This window comes from Acinonyx jubatus, chromosome X, assembly GCF_027475565.1.
Source record: "Acinonyx jubatus isolate Ajub_Pintada_27869175 chromosome X, VMU_Ajub_asm_v1.0, whole genome shotgun sequence".
Lineage (NCBI taxonomy): Eukaryota > Metazoa > Chordata > Mammalia > Carnivora > Felidae > Acinonyx > Acinonyx jubatus.
Genome location: NC_069389.1, coordinates 120147527 through 120172711, shown reverse-complemented (window position 1 = coordinate 120172711; position 25185 = coordinate 120147527). Strand labels below are relative to the sequence as shown.

General features: G+C 50.9%; 1 protein-coding gene across 3 annotated transcripts in view; it reads left to right on the top strand.

Moving 5' to 3' along the window:
• CD99L2 (CD99 molecule like 2) overlaps positions 1–22349 on the top strand; it is a 94729-nt gene extending 72380 nt beyond the window's left edge. Inside the window, exons 3-10 of one of the 3 annotated variants that reach the window (XM_027053425.2) lie at positions 2561–2629; positions 2758–2841; positions 4654–4713; positions 15529–15567; positions 15981–16100; positions 19291–19308; positions 20462–20527; positions 21786–22349. In XM_027053425.2, the coding sequence (XP_026909226.1) occupies positions 2561–2629; positions 2758–2841; positions 4654–4713; positions 15529–15567; positions 15981–16100; positions 19291–19308; positions 20462–20527; positions 21786–21850 (521 nt within the window). In that variant the 3' untranslated portion in view covers positions 21851–22349. The remainder of the gene's footprint in view (positions 1–2560; positions 2630–2757; positions 2842–4653; positions 4714–15528; positions 15568–15980; positions 16101–19290; positions 19309–20461; positions 20528–21785) is intronic. The other 2 variants (XM_027053426.2, XM_027053427.2) reach the window with 2 other exon arrangements.
• The last annotated feature ends 2836 nt before the right edge of the window (positions 22350–25185 follow it).

The following is a 25185-nucleotide window of genomic DNA, read 5'->3' as shown; positions in this document are numbered from 1 at the left end:
AGAATGGGTTTTTCTAGGGTACCTGGGTGGCTCAGTCGGTGAAGAGTCCGACTTCGGCTCAGGTCATGATCTCACAGTTCGTGAGTTCAAAACCCCACATCGGGGTCTGTGCTGACAGCTCAGAGCCTGGAGCCTGCTTCAGATTCTGTGTCTCCCTGTCTCTCTGTCCCTCTCTTGCTCACACTTTCTCTCTCTCTCTCTCTCTCTCTCTCTCTCTCTCAAAAGTAAATAAGCATTAACAAAATTAACAAAAGAATGGGTTTTTCTGTTTCAGAAAACAAAGTGTCTTTAGGATTTGGGCAGGGATTGCCTTGAATCTAGATCACTTTAGGTAGTATTGTCATCTTAACGATGTTTGTCTTCCAGTACTTGAACGTGCAGGACTGGGTTGAGTTGTGGTGGTTTGTGGGTTTTGACAAATTGATCCATTTCTTCTCAGTTGTCAAATATATGAGCGTAAGTTCATTACATTTTATTCTCTTCTAATGGCTACAGACTCTGTAAGGAAACACCTGGTTTCATTCATTATAATGGTATTTTGTCCTTTCTCCTTTATGTTTGTTAGTAAGGCTAGAGGTACGCCAATTTTATTGACCTTTTAGAGAAGCGGCTTCATTGATTTGTATTTTCTATTTTCAGTTTTGTTGATTTCTGCTCTTATTTCCTTATGTCTGCTTGCTTTGGGTTTGTTTCCCTACAATCTAGCATTTCATTTTCTAGCATCTGGAGTTAAGAACTTAGATTATTGATCTGAGGCCTTTCTTCATCTCTAAGCATTTAATGCTAGAAACTGCCCTTATCACTGCTTTAGCTGCATCCTGCATGTTTCAGTGGTGGTGTTTTTCACACAGTTGTATTTAAAATTTTTTTCTTTGACACTTTCTCTCTGATCCTGGTTTTATTTGGAAGTGTGTTGTTTATTTCTAAGTGCCTAGGGATCTTCTTGTTTTCTTATGGTGTTTTTGTTTCTAGTTTGATTCCATTATGGTCAGAGACCCCACTCTGTATAATTTCAGTGCTTTGAAGTTTATTGAGCTTGGTTTTCTGGTCCAGGATGTAATCTCTGCTGGTGAATATTCCATGTGTGCTTAAAAAATTCCTTATCCTGCTGCGACTGAGTGGAGCGGATATTTACTTGATTGTGTGGTTTGGTTCTCTGTCGTTGCTGATTTTTATTCTAGTAGTTCTGTCAGTTGCTGATGGTGGAAGTCCCAACTCTAATTGTGGTTTGTTTTTTTTTTTTCCTTTTAGCTCTATCAGTTTTATCTCCATGTGTTTTTACGCTGTTGTTTGGTGCATACAAGTTTAGGATTGTTCTGTGTTCTTGGTGGATTGACCCTCCATCATGATGTGATGTCTCCCTTTATACCTAGTGAGAGATGTCAGGTCATGTCCTACTGTGTTTTTACACTCTTTCCAGAAGATTCAGACTTACATTTCTTTGATCCACAGGCCTTAAGGCCCTATCTAGAAAAGACAGGTAATGCATTGTAAATTACCTGGGCAGTTTGAGGATTACACCACCACCACCATCACCACCACCATCATCATCATCATCATCATCATCTAGAGAGAGAGAGAGCATGAGCGCATGCACACCTGAGTGAGGGGAGACAGAAAGAGAGAGAGAGGGAGAGGGAGGGCGCATCTTAAGCAGGCTGCATGCCCAGGACAGAACCCAATGCAGGACTCCATCTCACGACCCATAAGACCATGACCTGAGCAGAAATCAAGAGTCAGACCCTCAACCAGCTGAGCCACCCAGGCACCCGAGGATTACATTTTTGATCTGTAAAACTCACTGAGATTTTTCTCCCCACAAATATTGCTGTTTCTTTTCTGAGTGCTTGCCATATATAGTACTGTCTTTGCGTTTCTTCTCCCTTAAATTTCCTTTCCCTCTGCTGCCTCCAGTTGTAGAACAGTTTATGGAACATTCTGTAAGCTCAAGAAAAGAAACTATTAGAAAACTCATGCATGTCATGCCATGTAATAGATGTGAAAGAAGTCCATATTTTTAGAGGAATCCAGGTGAGCTGAAAAAGCTAATAGTTACAGTAGTAACAACCACGCTTCTAGAAAATATTTTGTTGGTGTTATACTACTTTCAGTTGATAATAGACACCCCCATACCCACCTGGGAACATAGCCTCAGTCCATCCCTGGGCAGTATGATTTATGATTCTGGTGCCAGGTTGATAGTGGTGGAAACCAGAGCCTGAAGCCTCCAAGGGTCATGCACAAGCTCTTGAACTCCCTGGACCCACGGGGTCCCATCCAGCAGATCTAGGCTGAATACTTAGCTCCATGAATCCCCGGATCCTATCTGGGAGCATGTCTGCCTTACCACCAATCCTCTGAAGAAAAGTGAACAGAACTCCTCTCATTTAAACCTTCTACATTTCTTTGCCTTTCTCCAAGGGATTGTCAGAAGCCTTAGAGGGGCCTCAAGGACTGAGACAATGGTACATACTCATGATGTGACCTACCTGAGCCAAGAAATGGATGCTGTATTTTGTTACTAAATGTGCTTTCCTTGCTGCCCTCCCTCCCCTTTTAGAGAGATGGGACCATGGCACCACTACAACCAAGAGACCAATAGCAACCAGAGCTCCAGCCAAGCCTGCAGGTAATATGGCTGTTCTGAGGAGGGCAGGAAAGAAGAACACTGTGGAACTCTCTTTGGGCCAATGTCCACGGAGCTACCTGCAGCTTAACCTGTTGACTTTCTCTTTTATGTTTTGGGGCCCACTGCAGATAATGATTTTAACTTGGCTGATGCCTTGGATGATCGAAATGATCGAGACGATGGCCGCAAGAAACCGAGCACAGGAGCAGGAGGTAAGTCACAGAAGGTTGGAAGCGCCGGCCAGCACTGCGGCTCCCTGGCCAGGTCGTCGCTCACGAAACTACAACAGCGCACAGAGTCACCCGGGCATGGCAGGCCTGGGGGTACTTCAAGGCCCAGGAGAACCCTAAACTGTAGTTATCAAACTTTTTGGTCTCAGGAATCCCCAAATCATTGAGGATTTCAAGGGCTTTTGTTTATGTAGGTCACATCTAACAATATTGTCTTTGAACTAAAATTGTAAAAAGTATATGTAATCATGTATTCATTAAAAATGAACAACAAACCCATACATGTTAACAAAAATAGCATGTTTTTGTAAGAAATAATGCGCAATCCAAAACCAAAATTGAGTGAGAAGAGTGGCATCATTGTACATGTTTTGCAAATTTCTATAATGTCTAAGCAGAAAAGCTAGACCCTCTCTGCTTCTGGATTCAGTTGTAATGTGTTGTGATGGCTGAGGTGTATGAAGGAAATCTGGCTTCGTATAGATATGTAGTCAAAAAAGGGAGGAATATTTTCATAGACTTTTCTGATCAACATAGTTTTTTTTCTTTAGTAAGACACCCAAACTCGACCAGTGGCCGTTTGTTACCATTTAACTACAGTGTGGGACGTGACCATACCAATGAACTTTTTATACGTGATTCCTTACAACCCCACAGGACTCTCTTGCACTTTTAGTGGAACCTCTCCTCATTTGTGGTTTTGCATATTATGTATGCATTGGTCATTTGGAAATATTGGTGTCCTGAGGTCTTGTGAACTTCCAGATAATGCCCATGTTTCAATACGCGGTATCCCAAATTCACATTTGCTAATATCACCCCCATCTCCTTAAAGTCTTTAAGTACTGGGAAGCTGCTGAGATCAGAGAGGTGGATGTAGATTTTTCAAAATTACACGTTTTGTTTGAAATCTTCCCATTGGCAACAGATACGGCCAGTGGTGTTCTTCGTAGTGACCACCCCATTTTATTCATTTGCAAGGAAACATGTGCCAAATAGTCAAGCCACCATAACCATAGTTTGATCATCATTCATTCTTCCTAGGCAAAGTGGTCTTTCAGAGCACAAGGCAGATAATACAGCTCGGAACTGAAACACTCAAGTGCTCTCCAGAGTAACTACAGTTGAATCAAAAAAGCATTAGTTTTCTATTGCTGCTGACAAATTACCACAAGCTCAGTGAGTTAACACAGCACCTGTTTATTAACTCAGTTTCCTTGTCATGAGTGGGGAGTTGAGGAACTGCCAAGCTGAGTTTTGTGTTCAGGGCCTCATACAGCTGCAATCATGGTGTCTGCCAGGTCCGGTCTCCTCTGCGATCGGGTCCTCCTCCAAGTTCATGGGGTTGTAGGCAGAGTACGTTTCCTTGCAGTTGTAGAACTAATGGCTGCTTGCTTTTTCAAGACCAGCAGGAGGTAGAGACCAGGGAGAGCCCAGAGAGGAAGACTAGCTCTGTTGCTTCTAGTGGCTTCACCCTGGTTTAAAGGGCTTTACCTGATGGAGTCTGGCCCACCAAGGATAATTTCCCTTTTAATTCACGCAAAGCCAAACTGATTTGGGATCTTAATTCCATCTGGAAAATCTTTTCATGCTTAAAGTGATGGGATGTTAAGCAAGGTATGTACTCCAGCAGGAGGGAATCAGGGGCCATTTGAGAGTTTTGCCTACCATATTCATCAAGGGTATTCTGAACTGGACGTCCTTTTCTGGGGATGTTGGGCAACATATTAACATAAGGTTTTTGTCCCTGAAAAAGGTGTTTTGGAATTGAAATGTGTGTTTTGTTTTCTCCAGGTTTTTCAGACAAGGATCTTGAAGACATATTAGGCGGTGGGGAATACAAACCTGACAAAGGTAAAGTTAGGAGTGCTGGTCCGTCTAAATACCTTACTCTTGTTACAAACGTGATTACATGGCGACCAGGTTGATTGAGTCGTCCTGACGCAGCCTCTGTGATGGGAGAGGTAGTTGCCAGACATCCTGCTGACAACTTGCGGCTCACTTGGAACAATGTGGGCTGTGCTGCTCAAAGCCGGGATTTATAAGCCAATTCGGAAAAGCCACGTTGTTCCCCTTGATGTCCCTAAGCCAAGGTGCCACATGGGTTAGGATCTCCATACTGAGTCGGAGCCTCTTGCCCAGGCAGCGCCAGGTACGGGTCAGGGGACTCACTGGGAACAATTCCCACCTCCAGCCTGGGGATCTTGTCACCCTTGGGATGCAAAGAGCAAAGCTCATCATGACCAGCATTTTTTAGGAGACCCATAGCAAGTCCGGCATCTTTTAAAATATCTTTTTAGTTTAAGATACTTTAAAACTCATGGGAAATTATAAAAATCGTTCAGGAGAATTTCTGTGTACTCTTCACCCGGCTTCCTCTGATGATGACAGCTCACATAACCATAGTATGTTGTCAAATTGATACAGGCTGTTACTAAGTCACATATAGGCCTGATTGACATTGCATCAGCGAGTGTGTGTACTCGTGTGTGTGTGTGTGCATGCATGCAGACACACGTGGGTCTATGAAATTTTGTCATGTGTGTGAATTTCAGTAACCATGACCGATCGGGATGCAGAAAACAGAACCACAAGGAGACTCCCTCGTGCCAACCCTTTCTAGTCACGCCCTCCCCCCAAACCACCAAAGATTTAAACGTTTTATCTTAAATACACATCAAGAACTGATCCTACCATGGAGACTGTCAGCCAGATTCAATGTGACAAAATATGTTATGGTTGGAATTTGTGATTGTTACTTGCGGTTGTAGCCTGTTGTGACGGTAAGTTGTGGTTGTGACTTACTGTGGTTATACGTGCATGAGTTAGGTGTGTATCTGCTGGTAACCCTGCTACGCTCCCCGCAGTCCTGGCTGTGGCATCAGCATGAGCTCCCTTCTTGTGGGGACCATGTGCCTTTCATATGGAACCGTGTTCTCTTCTGATTAAAGGATACTGTGGTCACATCTGTCCTTCAAAACCCCTTTCCAGACAATGTCATCTTGAGTAAAAAGTTCTAAAAGCCTTTAAATGAAACTCACAGGTGTCAGAAGAACATGGAACGTTTAAAGGGCAAACCCAGCAAATTGGCCAATTACTCCTGGGTGACAAATGGTATTTCCAGATGGTGAGGTGCGGGCAGTGATAGCGTGTGGAAGCGTGCGCACAGATGAAAGTCTGAATGGCACGTCGGGGGCTTCCTTATTAACGGTACATGTTTTAGCAAGGAAGAAGTGTTGGGAAATTCTTTAATTAGGCTCATATTTGAATTTCTCTTCTAAAGAATAATCAATTGTTAGCTTAAGTTACACCGTCTGTCATTATAAGCATCATTAAAAGAAAATAAAGGGGGTCCCAGCAAAAAATACAAGTGTGAGCCTGAAACATGGTTATGATGAGCACACGATGAAATTCTCAGACACTCGCCTCTGTGCGGACATGCGGATGCCATGAGTGAAGATAAAACATATTTCTGTACATGATGATCTTCAGCATAAAAACAATCCTAATTAATGTATTTTCCAGCTTTGGGTCTTAGGCACATCGACTCAACTATGGTTTTGGAGTTTATTTCTGAAATAATGGGTTATCTGTTACGTATTTTTTTTTCTCATGAAAATATTTCTCTTGGCCTTGCAGGAGCCCCATATTTTGTTCCTAGGGGACACTGGCAGTCTCTTGTCAGCAGGCCCCGTCAGCCACCTACTGTGTGCAAGCCTCTGCTCCCACTCTTGAGTTGCTTTTTGTTCCCTAGTGACCATCTGCTGCCTCACACTCTTTTCTCCCAGCTTCTCCTGGTGCTCTCCCACTTCCTTGGTCTTGTTCACCTCCGAAACACCGTTGCCTGCTGGGAATGTTTCCTTGGGGATCCTATTCAGTACATTGTTCTCTTCCTCACCGGAAGCGATTGATGTTAGAAACAAAGATCTGAGTGTTGAGTGTGTTCATCGCTTTGCGAGATGTCGCTACTTCTCTACCCTTTCAGTGGGCAGAAGTTGGTGATAAGTACATGGATGTATACCAAACCATGTACACACATGTATCTGTAATTATTTCTCTATTCGTCAGCATGTACATTCACCTCAACATGAATTCCTACTTAACTCTCCAACTGGAATCCGGTGCTGAAAGCTTTATTTTAGTCTTCCTTTCTGTAACTCCCCACTCTGACAGGGAGAAACCTGCCATTCGTCAACCATTTGCTTACTTGCTCAGTTGTGGTACCACGGGTAGCATAGTCAGAATTGTCAGCTCATGCCTCTGTGAGAAATAGCTTTACTATTGAGAGTACAGGGTTTATATGTAAATTCTTGTGTCTTTACCTTACAGTTTCCAGTCGAAAGAGCATTTTTCAAGGTGACTTGGGTCAGCCCCTTTATCCCTCCACCTCCATCCGGCAGTTGTGTCCTATGTTTCTCAAGCAGTTAGACCCACTTGTCACAGTCTGCATTCCGTCCTGGGATCTCCCACCCACCTAGTTGATGCTTTGTTTCATTCTTTTGCTCGCATACGTTAAAGGTCACTCTTCACGATGTACAGTTATGGGTTCTTACAAATTCATATAGTCATGTGTCCACCACCCAGGTATCATACAGAACAGTTCTATCGCCAGAAATGTTCTATATATCCCTTTCGTACCCAGCCCTTCCGCAACCCCAATCTGTTTTCCATTAGTGCAACCACTACTGTGTTTTACTTCTTTATAGTTTTGTCTTTTCCAGAATGTCCTATAATTGGAATCTTACAGCATGTAGCCTTTGCTGACTGACTTCTTTTGCTTAGCGATATGCATTGGAGGTTCTTCCGTATCTCTTCATGGCTCAATGGTATCTTTCTTTTTAGCATTGAATAATATTCCTTTGTCCAGATGTACTGCTTTTGCTTATTTGTTGACCTGTTGAAGTACATCTTGCCTGTGTCCAGCTTTTGATGATTATAAATAAAGCTGCTGTAAACATTTCTAAATGTTTACATACAGGTTTTTGTGTGGACCTAAGTTTTCAATTCCCTTGGGTGAGTACCTGGGTGCATGGTGGGTCCACGTTTGGCTTTATGATAAACTACTGAGCTCTCTTTCTTCTAAAGTGGCTGCACCATTTTGCTTGCTCTGGAACAACAGATGAGAGTTCCTGCTGCTCCCCGTCCTTGTCAGCAATTGGAATTGTCAGCTCTTTTGGATTCTGGACATTTTAATAGTTAGGAGGGGTATCTCCTCATTTTTCATTTGTATTCCCCTAATGGCCCGTGACGTTGAACATCTTTTACATTCTTCTTTGGTGAAGTCTGTTCAGGTTTTTTGCCCATTTAAAAAATTCAAGTTTTTGTTTTGTTTTATTTGTTTGTTTTGCTTTTATGAGTTCTGTATATGATCTTGATATGAGTCCTTTATCAGGTATATGATCTTGGAAATCTTTTTCCCAGTGTGTGGCTGTCTTTTTTTTTTTCTTTAAGAGTGTTGTTTGTTGAATATTTCTTTCTTTATAAAGGGCAATTTATCAATTTTTTTTCTTTTGTGAATGATGCTTTACTGGTTAAGAACAGTCAAGGTCATGGAGGGGTTTTTTTCTTACGTCTTCTAAAAGTTTTATAGTTTTCAGCTTCTACATTTGGGTCTTTACCGTTCCATTTTGAGTTAATCTGAGTACGGTTATCGTTTTGCATGTGGCTATCCAATCGTCCTGGCACCATTTTCTGATAAAATTATGCTTTCCCCCCACGGAACCGTCTTGGCTCCCTCGGTGAAAATCAGTTGACCATAAGTGTGAGGTTGTGTTACTGGATTCGGCCTGCTCTGTCGATCTCTACCACTGGTCTTCAGCTAGGGCCAGACTGTCTCTGCTGGGCGTGTGCTCACCTTCAGGGCAAGGAAGGCTATGTGGAGAGTGTATCAAGTCCCCTATGGCTGCCTTAGCTCTTCACCTCCGTACTGAATCCCTGGCCAGTTGACTGCTTGGTGTAGCTGATGGTGCTCCGAGTCATGTGAGTCTTTGGCAGCTGCAGCATTTTGTGGCCTGTCTGCCCCTCCGCAGACTAGCTGCTCTTCTCACTGGACCTAAATGTGTCTCTGGATATGGCTGTCTTGGATTGGCCAGAGTTACATTTGCTTTGTGAGGAGAGGATTTGCTGGGCTCCTCACTCCATTCTGCCTGAAGTCCTCTCTTGTAGTATCGTTTGACTTTGGAATATTCTCTGCTTCCCCTCAAGCCTGCACCCACATTTCCTCCCCTTGGGTCCTTACTTTAACCTCGTAACTGGCCTTCTGGTCCCCGTTTGTCTTCCAGACAACTGCCTGACAGAACCATCAGGAACATGAAACGGATATGGTCAGTCGTCTGTTTAAAACTATTGTGTAATAATGAAAAGACAAATAGCCCAATTAAAAAAGGAGCCAAGGGGTGCCTGGGTGGCTCAGTCTGTTGAGCGTCTGACTTCGGCTCAGGTCATGATCTTGCGGTTCGTGGGTTCGAGCCCCGCATAGGGCTCTCTGCTGACAGCTCAGAGTCTGGAGCCTGCTTCGGATTCTGTGTCTCTGTCTCTCTATGCCTCTCCCCTGCTCATGCTCTGTCTCTCTCTCTGTCAAAAATAAACATTAAAAAAAAATTTTTTTAAATGAGCGCAAGATTTGAACACTTTATAGAGTTCTGTGAAGCTGCTCAAAATCATTATTTATTGGGGAAATGCAAATTAAATCCACAGTGAGCTACCATAAGACACCCACCAGAATGGCTAAAATTAGAAAGACTGACAATACCAAATGTTGGTGCGGATGTGGGTTAACTGAAAGTGTCATGTATTGGCGGTAGGAATGTAAAGTTTCCTATCAAACTGAATGTATAGACCTAGTCAGTGACTCCGCAGTTTCACTTCTATTCACAAGAAATGACAGCTTCTGTCCAAAAAAGACTTCTAAAGAATATTCATAGCAGTGTTTATAATAGGAAAACAAAAACAAAAAATTCGGAACAGCCCAGTACCAACAAGAGAACGGATAGACAGTGTGATGTATTTATATATTCAGAGGACAGAATGAATTCCTGATACGAAAACGTGGGTAAGTGTCAAACACATTATGCTGAGTGAAAGAAGTCTGTGAAAAGAGGATATATAACTAGATGAGCCCAATCTTATGAAATGTGAATGCTTGCAGAACTGATCTATAATGTCAGAAATGAGATCCGTAGCTGCCTGAGTTGGGATGTGGAAGGGGATTCATTGGACAGGGATGTGAGAGAACTTTCTGGGGTGACGGTGCCATTGCATATTTTGGTGGGGGCTTGAGTTCTACAGGTGTATGCGTGTGCCAGAACTTATCAAGTGTAAATTTGTAAATTTTTACCTTAGAAAAGGCATCGTAAGCAAATGTGGAACCCTGGGTAATAGATAATAGGTTCAGGGTGGGGTGTACTGATGTCTGCGACTGACTTTGAAATGCAGCATAAACATAAGAGACACTGATAGATGGGCAGACAGATGGAAAGACATAAGATAAAGCAAATAATGCAAAACGTTACTTACAGAATTCAGATGGTGGGTAGGAGTGTTCACGGTACGATGTTTTCAACTTCTTAGTATGCATGAAATTTTTCTTACTATAGGGAAAAATGTTTAAGGAAGCCAAAACAAATGGGCCCCCCGCTGCCTCCAGGATAATTTCCGCCCTTGGCCTGCTGACTGGTCTCTCCGCCACACAGCACCAGGTTCCTTTCAGCTCCCAATATGCAGACGGACTGGTAGGTGCGCCTCTCTGGGCACATGAATTCCCGCTCATTTTCCAGCGAGTGCTAAGCTACCCCTCCCTTAACTGAGGCCTCAGAGATCACCTCCGCTCTCAGGACGGCCCTGGGGTGCACATCTTGCCTTTGTTCTCCTCCTAGAACCTCTGTCGTCCTGCCGGTGCAGGCTAGCACAGACCGTCCTGAATCACGCGCTTTCACCCCTGCTGGATTTGGCTTCCCAAAGGCAGGCGCCTTTTTTCTCGCGTATCCCTGGCACCCCAATAAATGTTTGCTGCAATGAGGGGGACTAAAGTAGAACAAGCCCTCTCATGCGTGCCTTCCAGTGAAGGGGAGAGCGACACATGTGACTGGTTTGGCTGATGACCCTCTGGACCCCATTTGTGATGGGGTCGTGGCATGAAATGCTTTCTCCTGGACCCTGAAGGGCCCTCTGTGCAGCTGTCTGGGTAAGCGCGCTCTTAGAGGCTGTGAACTCTGATCTGGTCTGTAAATGCAGCTTTCCGCCAGGTGAGCTCCAAGGGGATTTTGGGAGACGGGAGGGGATGAATAGGAAGCTTCCATTTGGCCACAGGCTGTGCCCCTTAACGTCATACGCTTTGGTGGAAGCCGTAACCTTAGCAGTGATGGTGACTTGTGTGGCCCCTTCATGAAGCAAATGCTTTGCCTGATTTTCCTCTGGCTCCTTGCATCTGTTCTCAGTTGGTAAAGGATCCGGAGTGGAGGAGGGGTGTCATGAGTACACCTGGATCACCCGCGCTGGTGTGTTGTCTGAAACCCCTTGATAAGTTGACCCAAGGAATCCAGTGGGGATGTGAGGGGAGAGCGGGCCGGGGAGGGCACCCAAACGGACAGGCCCTCATTCAGGGCCACAGCCTTCCTGGTCTTGGGAGGGTTTTCCTCAAAGATTGTTCTGGGACAGTAGCTGTTTGGTGGTCTGGCTGGAGGGTGACCTTTCTCATCTCTGAGGTGGGGGATGGAAGAGATCCAGGCCTTAGAGACTTTCCAGAATACTGAGGAATGATATCTCCAGTGGTTAGCTTAGGCAGCCATGTTCTGGTCATTTTTTTCCAGTTTGGTTTCACTTTGTATCCATGGGTCAATTGAAGCAAGTCTTTTTCCTTATTTATTTTTTTAACTTTTTAATTTATTTTTTATTTTTCATTTCTGCCGCCAGTTTTTCTATAATGAACATTAAAAAAAAAAAATCTGGAAGCCCTAGCTGTGCGTGTTGGAACTCTAGAATATTTACAGAAGTCCTGAATACTTGAACCCCGCCGCCCCCACCCCCCAGCAGTTCTAGATAGAATCTCCCCACTGGTACGTGACTCTCCGTGCCCTTGGCAAATCACATGTGTGAGGCACTCACTGTGAGTGAAGACTGGCGTGTGTGTGCGCGCACACGTGCACACACACGCATGCACATTGTTAGCTTTTGTATTTGAAGATGCTATGGATAGAACCCTTGTGTTAATGACCGGGCATGTTTAGGAGTTCCTCACGGAGGTCATGCCTCCTGCTCCAGTGCTCCCTGTGGGTACAGCAGTCACCATAGGTATAGGAGGAGTTCTAGCTATGGGGGTGGCTGTGGCTACAGCAGTCATCGTAGTTTCAGGAGCCAGTTGTCCCTAGAGCTATGGTCTTGCACGTAGCTATCTACATGGACAGGTCTCTGTACTTAAAGCAAATTGCAGCATGAGATCTGCTCTGCAGGGGAGTTTCTCGAACATCAGAGGGCAACGCTAGTCTCTTTGGTATGCAAGTATGGTACATAGTTGTGAACTCAGAAGGCAGGTGGAGATATAAAACATACTGTCCTTGGGGCACCTGGGTGGCTCAGGCGGTGAAGCTTCCGACTTTGGCTTAGGTCATGATCTTATGGCTCATGAGTATGAGCTCCGTGTCGGGCTCTGTGCTGACAGTGCAGAGCCTGCTGGGGATTCTCTCTCTCCCTCTCTCTCTCTGCACCTCCTCACCCCCCCCTTCTCTCTCTGTCTCTCTGTCAAAAAATAAACATTAAAAAAAATTTAAAAAAATCATCCTATCCTTGAAAATGAAGATCCTGCCAGTGAGCTGTGGAACAGCTTCTGTGAGCTGTCCCTCAAGTTGTGGGACATCATGGGCTTGTCTATTTTTAACATTTTTTATAAATTATATGAAAGTACTTCTTTACTGTTTCACCATCTAGGAAGAATCACCAGTAATACTTTGGGAGTAATATGCTTGCGGTACTTTTTCTGTACATAACAATACATTGGTAAATATTTCTTTTTGTAAAAATGGGACCATGCTACTCTTTTAAAACCAGTTTTTATTCAAGAATATCTTGACTATAAGGGGCACCTGGGTGGCTCAGTCGGTTGGGCGTCTGACTTTGGCTCAGGTCATAATCTCACGGATCATGAGTTCGAGCCCCGCGTCGGGCTCTGTGCTGACAGCTCAGAGCCTGGAGCCTGCTTCGGATTCCATGTCTCCCTCTCTCTCTCTCTGGTCCTCCCCTGCTCACACTCTGTCTCTCTCCCTCCGAGATGAATAAACTTAAAAAAATTATTTTTAAAAAAGAATATCTTGAGTATCCTTGTCAGTCATTAAAGAGTACTGTAAAATACCGTGTTAATGATTACGTAATGTTATACCAGAATTTGTTTAACCACTACTTGTTTTGAGAGGGTTTATCCTAGCCAATACACAACCGCCATCATTTGCCAGATAAACTCCTAGATGTTGAATTGCTGGGTCACAGCAAGTGTACACCACTGGGAAGGAAATGGATGCCTGTTTCCTCGTATCCTCACCTCCACTGGATATTCTGGCTTTGAAATCTTTGTAAATTGGATCAGTGTAGAATGCTGTCCTGTTGACATTTGCATTTCTTTGAATGCGAGATCTTCTTAGATACTCTTAGTATATTGTGTCGAATTGCCTCTTCACATTCGGTGCCTGTCTTTTGTTTTGTTTTCCTGGAGTCTGCATCTTTTCTTATTGATTCGTAAGGGCTCATTTTACATTAAGGATTATTAAGCCCTTCTCATATATTCCAAAAACATCTGATTTACCGGTTCATTAAGTGATCGGCCTTGGGGTGGTTTCCACTTCTTGGCTTGTATGAATAATGCCGTCCTGTTCACATTTCGTGTAACATTCTCCTCGCTCACGGTCCTACAGATTGTGAGGTTCAAGTTGCTATGTCCTCGTGACCAAGTACTAATAAGGAGAGGGAGGGGCACACCTGGGTGGCTCAGTTGATTGAGCATCTAGCTCTTGATTTCGGCTCAGGTCGTGATCTCACAGTTCATGAGTTCGAGTCCCACGTTGGCTGTGCTGAGTGTGAAGCCTGCTTGAGATTCTCTCTCTCTCCCTCTCTCTCTGTCCGTCCCCAGCTTGCGTACATGCACACGTGCTCTCTCACATTAAAAATTTGTTTAAATATATCAACCATGTTTAAAAAAACAGTAAGGAAAGAGAGACTTGCGGTGAAAGAAAGAATGGGTTGAATTGCTCGGACCTATCTGGAAATCTGGTGATGTGTGCACACCGGTAGAGGACGTCTGGGTGGGGGGCCTGCCCCCACCCTTGACGGTGGCCACCTGCAGCACAGCTGAAGGGCCAGCAGTCACACTCCAGGTCGTCACGAGTGACCTCGCTGGTGACAGGTTAATGCGCAGAGGACCTCGTGTCATCCTTTCTGCTCGGAACTCTCCAGAGGCACTGATTGTGCTTTTGCAAAAGCCAGCTCTCCTTGTGTTGTAGATAACCATTCACGTCCAATCAGGGTTCTTTAAGTCAAGGATTCAGCCCTAAGTGGGAACATAGCAAACCTCACTCTCTTCCCCCCTGCACTCTGTCCAAAATAGGCCTCACTTTCCAGAGCAGTTTTAGGTTCACAGCAAAATTGAGCAGAGTGTGCAGACTTTCCCTGTGCCTCCTCCTCCCCACGGGCTCCCCCGTCATGCACCCACCTCCACGGACACACACGTGTTACAGTCCACGCAGGAACACGTCCCCAGACTCCCGACTGGTGAAGAAAATGCCAGAGTTCGTTGCCTCCAACACCCCAGAGCGGGTTCCCGTAAAAACCCTGGGCTCTGGGGACGCAGCGTCCCTCCATTAACGAGCACTCTGCCCTGAGGAGGGAGGGCTGGAGGAGGTAAGTGTGTGTGTCTGTGGAATTCTGCATGGTGTTGTCACGGCCCCAAGTACAGACGCGTGTGACCACTACTGGGCCCCGATAGAGACGACTTCTGTCTCCACACGGTCCTCTCCCTCCCTCTCCCCCCACCTTCATCCCTGCCAGTCGCTAATCTGTTCTCCATTCCCATGATATTGCAGAGCCTTTTGAATTTCAAAATACTGGGTGAGAGATTGTCAGTCATCCTTTGCTTGTGTGCCAAGGTAGAGGTGGAAGGCCTTAAAAACGTCAGGGTCATCACATGGTCCTGCAGCCTCTCGCTAGGGTGCTGAATGTGTAGCTAAGAGCTGATTTGTTTTTTTTTAAGAAACAGATTTATGTAAGCATTGTGTATAATCAGCCCAAGAATAAATACTTCTTACAGGGGTACACGTAGTGCTGTCCCTCAGAATGAGTGTCGTCTGGCATGGGCCCCACTCTGCCACCTGCTGGCAGGTCCCTCCTCTCTGAGCCTCACTGGTTTGCAAAGAATCCTGCATATGAGGAGCTGGGATCAACACATGCTCCATGCACAGTCACTGTCATTTTACAAAGAAAAAGTCCCGCTTGGCAGCTGGGGCTTTGCAGATGACAGGCCACAGGAAGCAGATCCGGCTACAGTCAGGCAGAAGCCCCGTGGGGATTTATTGGTGGGGGCTCTGTGGCAGAGGTGGAAGCAGAAGGGTCAGTGAGTTGGGAACAGGCTGTCCCCCAGCCTTGGGGTCACGGGCTCACAGCAGACACTAAGTGCTTTTCTTCTTTCTCCAGGTGATGGTCGGTATGGCAACAATGACGACCCTGAATCCGGTGGGTTTGCGTCCCGAGGTCTGTGTTGGAAAGCCCAAGGACATAGTGCCGGCCTGCCGGCGTCCCGACCTTTCCCCTCAGTGTCCCCTCTGCTGGTGGCAGAGGGATGCAGTGATTTAAAGGAATGAAGCAGGAAAAGCGGGATCCCCAGGGAGGTGGTCCCGTGGCAAGGCTGCCGGCCTGAGACCCAGAGGCCACGGCCACCTTTCAGGCTTCACAAGGTGGACAGCCTTATGGACAATGAAAAGGCCTTGGCAGACGCCTTAGCTGCAAGTGTCTGCACCCTGTCATGCTGGTGTGGGGGTCATGGGCATCTGAACGAGCTTAGCTCAGTGGCTGGAGGAGAGCCAGGGGTCCGAGCCGCGGCACCTCCCCCTCCTTTGCCTCACGTCTGCACCCTCTCCTTTGCCTAGGAATGTCGGCAGAGGCCGGCACAATCGCCGGTGTGGCCAGCGCCCTGGCCATGGCCCTGATCGGCGCGGTCTCCAGCTACATCTCATATCAGCAGAAGAAGTTCTGCTTCAGCATCCAGCGTGAGTGTGGCCACCCCGCGGGGTCTTTCTGGGGAAAGGGGCAGGGACAGCACACTCGGGCCCGTTCCGCAGCCCACCCGAGGGAAACTCCCGATGAGGCCTTCCGGCATGGACAGGTCGAGGCCGGACTGGAGTGTAAGGTGGCCGGATCTCTGGGGGCCACGCCCGGGGACAGGGATACCATGTCTCACAGAGCTGGACAGAGCCTGGGGTCTGCACTCCACCTCGGGCCTCACCTGCTCGCACTGCCGGCCGCCTCGGGAGCACAGGGCCGTGGCCTCGGGTGCTCGAGAGCCAGGCTGCTGGGATGTCGAAGGGTTTTAGAGGAGCAGGAGCGCAAGGGGCAGAACGGAGTGTGGGTTTTGCCCCACTTTCGTGCCAGACGTTCATTTTCTGCTATAGCTCAGTGTGTCTGTGTCGTAAGTCGAATAGCAACCAGCACAACGGTGTCTGCCCAGCCTGCGGGGACCTGTGCTGGGCGTGGGGTGGGGGGGAAGGGCGGAGGGGAATGCCAGGGAGGGGGAGTGAGAAGAGCACCCTGGCTGCTTTCACAAATACAGCTCTGATGTGTCCCTCCTTGCTGAGGGTGTATCTCTAAAACACGCGATTTTTAGTTCCAGTGAGAGGGCCTGGTTCAAGCATGGCTTTCCTCTTTTCTGAAGCTTAGGAGCATGTCCTGTGAGGCGGCCTCTGCCCTTAATTGTAGCCTGGGGCCAAGCTTCCCAGCAAATGAACTTGGTCCCCAGAATGCTTAGATGTACATATTGCAGAAGCGTCTACCTGGTTTTCCTCTGGCAATGATATTTGCTTCCCTTGCTCTTGTACAATATTCTTAACCAGGGCTACCACATACAGTTACACAGGCTGTGCACAGCAGTACTCCTGGGGCATCGTTCATGTCTCAGTGCACAACCTGCACAACTGTTCATGGTCGCCCTGCTTGAGATCCTGTTGACCCACCATGGACCCACCAGCTTGGCTGTAAAGTACTGTCCACAGGGAAGTGTCGAGAAGGAGTATTGAACTAGAAGCTGGATTGTCCTTAGAGCTATCCCTTGTCCTAGTTCAAAAGCAAAGAAACCAGGTGGCTTAAAATGACACAATCTATTCATTCCCTCATGGTTCTGGAAGCCGGGAGTCTGAGATCAACGCATCAGCAGGTTATGTGCTCTCTGGAGGCTGTAGGGGAGGATCCTTCCTTGCCTCCTCCAGCTTCTAGTAGCTCCAGGTGTCCCTCGGCTTATGGCTGCATCCCTCCAATCTTTGCCTCAGCCTTCACATGGCCTTTTCCGGTGTCTTTGTGTCTCATCCTGAGATCCTGAACTTAATCACACTTGCAAAGACCATTTTCCAAATAAAGTCCCATGCATAGGTTCCACACGGCTGAGGACTTGGCCATGGCACTGGGGGACCACTGTTTCCTGTGGTATGGCATTGCCCCACCACCGAGATGCGTACAGTCCATTGTTATCAAAGCTGGGCAAGATGGCTCATATGCCAGGAGATGGCGTGAAGACGTTAGGAAGCAGGTTGGATAAAAGAGAAACTATTTACATTTTTTAATGTTTATTTTTGAAAGCGAATGAGCAGGGGAAGGGGCAGAGAGAGGGGGAGACCGAGGATCTGAAGCAGGCTGTGAGCTGTCAGCACAGAACCTCATGTGGGGCTCGAACTCACGAACCGTGAGATCATGACCTGAGCCAAAGTCGGACGCTCAGCCGACTGAGTCACCCAGACACCCCAACGGGGAACCTATCTAAAAGCTGGGCCCATGGTTACAGTATGAACGGCTTCCCAGGCGTTGTGTGCTCCCCACCTACCTGGCGCTCCCCGGCACCGGATGGGGGTCCTCGCCCCACTGGGTCTGAGGGCATCCTTGCTTTATCAGCGAGGAGACAGGGAACAGCATCGGAGGACCATTGACGGGAAGCACTGTGTCCCACACAGGTGCCAGGAGGTAGGGACAGGAAGGGGGAAAGCAGCAAATAGGCCTCGTGACTGTGCATCCGCATGTCTGTCTTGGGGCTGCGGGGGGAGGGGCACCAAGGGCAAGTGCCAGTCCAATTTGGGGACACCTGAAAGCTGTGTGGCAACGCTGCGAGAGGACCCGGGTTTACCGTCTTTGTGAGGGCAGCCTCACTCCATCTCTCAGGCCTCCTCCTTGGCCCCCATGTTCCCCTCACATCAGTGGGCCCCCTGCCCCCCGTGGCTGGTGCCCCCTGTGCACGTCTGCTCTGGGGCTGCCCCTATCCATCGCCACTGCCGTGGCCTCTGCTTGCCCAGGGCCAGGTCTGCCTGTCCTCCATGTGGATGGTCCTGTCAGCCTCCTGCCTGCCCCGATCTCCCCCACGGTCTTCTCTGAGCGGCCAGAGGGGGCAGCTCTGCCTGGACCTCCCATGTTCCCCGCTGACCTCCAGGTCACGGTCCAGCCCCTGAGCTTGGCCACCGAAAGCCTTTCCTGGTTTAGCTCCAGCCACACCGGCAACCTCTGCCCCCCACAGCCAAACTCCTGTCCCTGAGTGCTCCGCGCTCCACTGTCCCCCCTCCTCACCTGGCTGCTCTGATCCTTGGGCCTGGGCACCTTCCCAGGAAACTTGCTTGCCCTGGCAGCCTGTGCCGAGTGCGGCCACGGCGCCCCCCGCCGGCCGGGCGTGGAGCCGGTGGGGTGGAATTGGGCTTGGTTCCTGTGGCAGTGACTGCCCTGCCCCCACCCCCATCAATCTCAGGACTGTGTGCGCTTCGTCCACTGATGTGTCCCTGGCACCGAGGCTGGGCTGGAACTGGGAGCAGCCCATGGATGTTTGTGGAGTAACTAAGCTCCCTGAGAAGCTGGGGGCCAGGACTTGCCATTCCCACCCCTAACGCCAAGCCTCTACTCACGGTGGCCACGGCCACAGCTGCACGCAGGTCGGGAAAGGCAGAGCAGAAACCGTCCTGCACCCCGTCACCGGGAAGCCCCAGGGAGATGGTGTGTGGCTACTAGGAGAGCCTGTCCCCGTCATGGTTCTCGGGGACCTCCAGCCTCAGCTGCCACCAGAGGGGCCCAAACTTGGGGGACTTTCTGCTTTCTGTCTCTGCCCTCAGTGACAAAGTTACAGTGACAGGGTCAGTGCGTTCCACAGGAGGCCCCTGTGGTCTGTTGCTGGGGGCGAGGTACTCCAGAGTCCTAAGCTTTGTGTCTTGCCTTCAGATGCAGCAGAAGGTCAAGGTAATGACATGCTTTGACTTCATTTTCCTCATCGTCCACCCTCCCCACCCCGCTGTTCTTGCTGTCTACCCTGACCCCTTCCCTGGCACTCACCGACTTGGCTGTGACCATAACCATCTTTAGCTTGCCCTGGTGTGTGTTGGAAAGGTGCCGGCCAGGTCCCCAGACCAAGTGGGTCTGGCTGCAGGGACGCATGGACTGGTGGGTAGGGGCCCCGTCGGGAACCCAGATGCTCACTGGTGGTCATCACCGAGGAGCACACCGACAGGGCTTCCCACGGGCAGAAGACGGCTTCCCTGGGTCCCTCACCTGCCTTGTCCCAGATGGTGGCCCAGCCACACCCACCACCGAGCAGTGCCCACATTCCTCCCGTGCCCGTGTGCTGTCTACCTTAAGCTCGGCAAGCACTGGGGCAGGCAGGCAGGGAGCCTGGGTGTAGCCTGGGGCGGCAGCGGGACGGAGACTGGCACCTGCTCAGTCGTGTGGTGGCTGAGAACCATGGCCCAATTTTCCCACGGGCCCTGAGCTCTGCTACAGGCTTCTGGTCCCCGGCTTCTCCTGGGCCACAACAGGGACTCCTGATTCTGCCTAAGTAGCAGCAGGCCGGGGTTCGCTCTGAGTCCCGAGTTCGGGCCTCTCTGGGACCCGAGTGATGGCATGTGGCGGATGCTTGGAGAGTCCCCAAACCCCTCATGGAAGTCACTGGGGAGAAAGGCCATAGGACTGACCAGAGCAGCGGTGGGTGGGCCCAGGTTCCTCTGCACTAGGGTGGGGACAGCAGGTACCGCTTTGGGCTGGAGGAGCCTGTTGGCCCCGAGCTGAGGGTGTTGCTAGGAAGGCCGGAGGCGGAAGCCCCGTTCAGCCATCTGCCCCTCCACCCTGCATCTGTCAGTCACTCATGTGGCGCTTGGCTCCTTCCCCACCCTCCTGGCCCCTGGGCTGGCATGTGGACCCGTGGGTAGTGCTGACCCTGCCATCCAGTGCCTTCTGTCCTGTCCCTGGTCTCACACGGGGTAGCGCCTGCCCTACGGGGACGGCGGTCAGAGGCCACTGCCCTGTGTCATCTCTGAGGACAATGACGAGAGCCCCTGGGCTTGGTCGGGGGCCCTTTGGTTCTATGTCAGTCACCAACTCTGCCCTTTGCCCTTTGCAGAGGGTCTGAATGCAGACTACGTGAAGGGAGAGAACCTGGAAGCCGTTGTGAGTGAGGAACCCCAAGGTGAGAACTTAGGGCTCATGGTCTCTTGCTGAAGGGCCGCTAGTCGGTGGGCCAGGCACTAAGCACAACTTTGCTAGGGAAGCACAGAGGCGTCCGTTTCTAGAATTTCCAGCCAGAGCAGGGGGCTACGGGGTCCCAGGGGTTGCTGTGCTCTGCCCTTGATGAGGCAGTCTCCAGCCTCACGCCACCAGGGGCACAGGGACCACAGCCAGGGCTGTCTGCTGCACGTCAGGGACTTCTGCACACTGTTGGGACCGTGCTCCCTGCCGGCGACAACCGATGCCTCCCACACAAATGCCAACGGAGCTGCGGGGCATCCTTCAAATTAGACCCGTAACTTTTCATCTTGAAAACTGCCACAGGCCCGAGGGAACTCGGCTAAAACACAGCTTCTTATCCCAGCCCTTGGCCCTCCCTGCCTGCCCCTCCTGCACCGAAGCACTTTCTGGGTGCAGGAGCCCCTGGCGATTGGAGGCTTCGTGAGGAGCGGCCAGCCTCTCAAGGCAGATACGTGTCGCAGATACAATGTGCCAGTGAAGACGAGGAGTAGGCGGGGAGCCCGGGGGTGCGTTGTCACTGGAGCTGGAGGCGGCAGTGGGGACAGGCCCGGTGCTGGGTGACGGGGAAAAGTGGCGCACGCTGGTGCTTAGGCCGGGTACCTGGAAGTCCTACACTGACTGGACTCTGCGGTTCCGGAATAAAACAGAGGAAAACAGACTCTATGGTGGCATTTGCTGTAGTAATTTTTATTTGTTTTTATGGTTATTTAGTTAGACAGCTGGGGAGGGACAGAGAGAGGGAGACCGAATCCCGAGCAGGTTCCGTGCTGTCCGTGCGGAGCCCGACACGGGGTTTGATCTCACGAAACCATGAGATCATGACCCAAGCCGCGAGCAAGAGTCGAACACTCAACCGACGGAGCCCCCGCGGTGCCCCCCTCGCTGTAGTAATTCTTAAAACAGCGAGCCCTTCACGCGCCTCTACCACTGGCCAGCAAGCCCAGTTGGGAGCATTCCCATTTTCCAGATGAGGAAACAGAGGCTGAGCTGTCTACAGGGTTTGCCTAGCTTCCTCCTCCTCTCTGGGGATGGAGGGCGTGCGAGAGGGGAGGCTGGCTAGGAGCGGCTGAGCTGCACCAGCCTCTGGACACAACAGGCCAGGAAGCAGGTTTCCGCCCCGGCAGGGGCTTGATCGTGCATGTGTACCTTCCATGCGGGGTGGAAATGACGCCCTCCTGACCGCTGCCTTCTCTCCCTAGTGAAATACCTGACACTGCAAACGCAGTCTGCGGAGCCGCCGCCCCCCGACGCGCCCCGGATCTGAGGGCCCCGCTCCGCAGCGGGCGGACATGGTGCCACCGCTTGCGACCGGCTCCTTGTTTCCTTTGGACCCCCAGCTGCCATACTGCTTCGCTGTCATCATTGGCTTCTCGTCTTAAGTTTTCCAGAAGAGCTGTGGGTGTGTGTGAGTTTGGCTTCCATGCCGGCCCCGCCACAGGGGCCCTGAAGACGCTCGGTGTGGAATCCGAGAGCCGGCTCTGGCGGAGAGCCAGCACCAGCCTCGGAGTCGCCGGGCCGCCACCCCCCAGGGCCAGCCTGTCCCCAGGCCTGAAGGAGCTGGGGGCTGGGGAGACCGAGATGAGGGAGGGCGGGAGGACCTTTTTGCTCAGGGGATGAGACTCTGAACCCAGGGTCGTGTGATCCCCCACACGCTGCGTTGACTCCGCGTGGCCCTGGCAGTGGCCTCCAAGTGCTATGCGTAGGGATCCAGCAAGAACCTGGTTTGCTTGGAGCAAATCGGCGAGCATCAGGTAACCACACACACACACCACCTAGTGGGGGTCAGGGGGTCCAGGGGCAGTGGGGGGGGAGGGCGACTTTCGGCCCTTCTTTCTGGTCCCAGCGTTTACACTGCTGGGCTCCCAGACAGCTGCTCCAAGTGGTGGCCTTTCATTTCTTGAAGGGCAAACATGCATGTTTGGATAGTCCTACCCTGAGAGTTTAGGAACCTTCTGGACAAGTAGGAAGCTGTGACTCTCGGGTCTAATTCTTGGTGCGGTCTCCCGGCTGATGTGATTAGTTTTTAGGAATCGTTGATGCATTGAAATGAGTGCTCCCCTTCCACTCTGTATTCTTGTTTAAGCCGCAAAAGCTACAGACATCAAGGACGAGCAGCGAAGCTGGAAGCATGCATGTCGTTTGCTTGAAATTGTATTTGACGTGGCAGGGGGATGGGGAAAGGGACGTGTCTTTGGTTTACTGAAACCTGGCTGAGTCCGTGTGTCCACTTCCCCTGCCTGGCCTGTTCTGAAGAGCCTTTGGGGTGTTATGCTCACTGCGCTAAATACCAGAACCCAGGGCCTGGTCTGTCACCCGGCCCGGAGCTGTCTGGTCTGGGCTAGCTTCCTGGAACGTTCCATTTGGCCCCCATGTGGTCCTGTCCCCAGGAGCTCTGCTGAGGCCGAGCTAAACTGTAGAGCCACCATCCACTGATAATCAGCGTGTCGTGTCCAAAAGCACTTCCAGAAGCATAGGTCGGCAGGAAGGTGGGGTCCTATAGATACGACTGCACGCGCCCCCTTTCGCCGCCAACAGCCCCAAGCATCGTACGGGCTGTGTGTTAGTGCCCTGGCGTCGGCTGAGCTGGGATGGGGCGAGTCCAACTTGTAACAAAACGGTCGAATCGGGGCGGGCCCTGCAGGTTGTAGAACACACGCCTCATGTGCTGGGGTTCGCAGCTGTCCTAAAAACACACATGGGATGGTTCTCTGCTGCAGCGCGCATCCCCAGGCTGCCCTGCAGACCCATGTCCGTGCGTGACCATGGCCCTGAAAGGCCCCTTCCCCCAGCGCGACCGTGTGCGTGCGAGGCCGGCGTGTGGCACTGAGGAGACCCCTCTGCGTAGAGCCTCGGGGTCGTCAACTTGGCCGGGCTCATCCCTGCCACAGACGGTGAGGGCCGACGGCCCCACCCCTGGCTGGTGCTGGGCAGCTGTAGAAGGTTTCTGGATCCCTGGCCTGCCGCCACCCAGTGTCCTAGGTGGTAGGACTTGGGCAGGGATCAGGGCAGCGCTGGGCGGCTCCCCCAGTCCAGATGGCTGCCCCGCGAGGTCCCTGAGGCATTTCGAAAGAAGAAAAACAAGGCAGTGGCCGTGTGTGGTAAATTGTCTCCCTGCCACGGGGAAGTCCGAGAAGTCAGTCACGGTGGCCCGGAAGGAGGCTGCGTGTGCTGTGCCCCTGCCCCCCGTTGTCAGCTATGACTTAACAGGGAGGCTTCTGTGGCGGCGGAGACCCTGCACTCCCACCGCTGTGATGTACAGTCAGTGCTGCGTGTGAGTCCCTTCGCTCACAGCAGCGACTTCAGTTAAGAGACCTGTTTTGCACTCCCTTGTGAGAAGGGCCGTACCCCAGCGCCCGGCCCTCCTGGTGACGGGCCGGGCCTGGAAAGTCACTGGGTCATCTGACTGCAGAGCTTCCGCCCCTCGGGGTGCTGGGCACCGATGCCCGCAGAAGCGTCGCCTCTTGGAACTCTAATTGAACATTGCGTTGACGGCCCCAGGCCCGCCCCAGATGATGTGGAAGCCCGCGGGAACTAGAAGGGCCAGTGGAGAACATGTGACCCGTTTCAGCTTAACCGGGCGGTGGGGGCGCAGTGTGGATGACCGAGCGCTGAGCGCGGGAGAAAGGGCACGTGGCCGCTGGCTGGCGGGGTGCCGTGGGACCCGCCAAGCTGGGAGTGCCTGTGCGCTTTGTCCGAGGAAGAAATGGAGACTGGGTCAGAATCCTCTGTACTTTTTGTGTGCTTGTGTTTCAACGTGAATTGTCAAGTGTCTTGTGTTTGCATTAAACAAAATGGAACCTAACAGCTCGTGTCGTGAAGGCACTTCCTTTGTCCAGTGAGGCTTCTTTCTTGAGGGAGTTCGTGATGAGGAGGTGACCTTATTCCCTTCCTCCGCAGCCTGAGGCATTTCTCCAGAAGGTTCGAGTCCTCCCATGTAACCCGTTGGTGAATGGCTTGGTGTCCGGGCTCCTGGGTAGCTCCTCCGGTACCAGGAGCTGGGGCCCGGAGCCGCACAGGGACTTGCCCTGTGCGAGGTCCACTGTCGGGGGTGGCGGTGTCCGGGGCCGCCTGGAGACGGGCGGAGGCCGTCTCCACGCTTGCCGTCCTCACAGCTGGCCAGGGTCCGGGGCAGAGGTGTGTGCCGTCGCCTTGCTCATTCTAGCCGTACTGCAGAATGGCTGTTTGGGAGCGACGGTGCCCTTGTCCTAACCCCATGGCTTGGCTCACAAACAGCACAGCCGGACACTAGAGCTGAGCGCGATGCGGCAGGCGCCGGGTCCTCGCCTGTGTGTGCCGCACCGGCCACATAGTAAACGGCGGCAAGTCCTCGCACGCACACCCGCCAGGTGAGGCTTCGCTGAAGGAGGTCTCCATGGCCGGCGGGGGGCCGGCACAGCAGGTGGCCCTCCCAGCCTCGTGGCTCAAGTGTCACCGCTGGGGACCACAGCTGCGGTGACTGCTGCAGGGGGGACATGGACCCTAGGCCCTTACGAGAAGGGAGACCCGCGGGGGGCAGCGAAAGGTCCCCAAAAGGCCCCTGTGCCTGCTGTAGACTTGGGGTACGGACCCGGTGCTTCTTGGGAGTCTCCCATTTCTGGC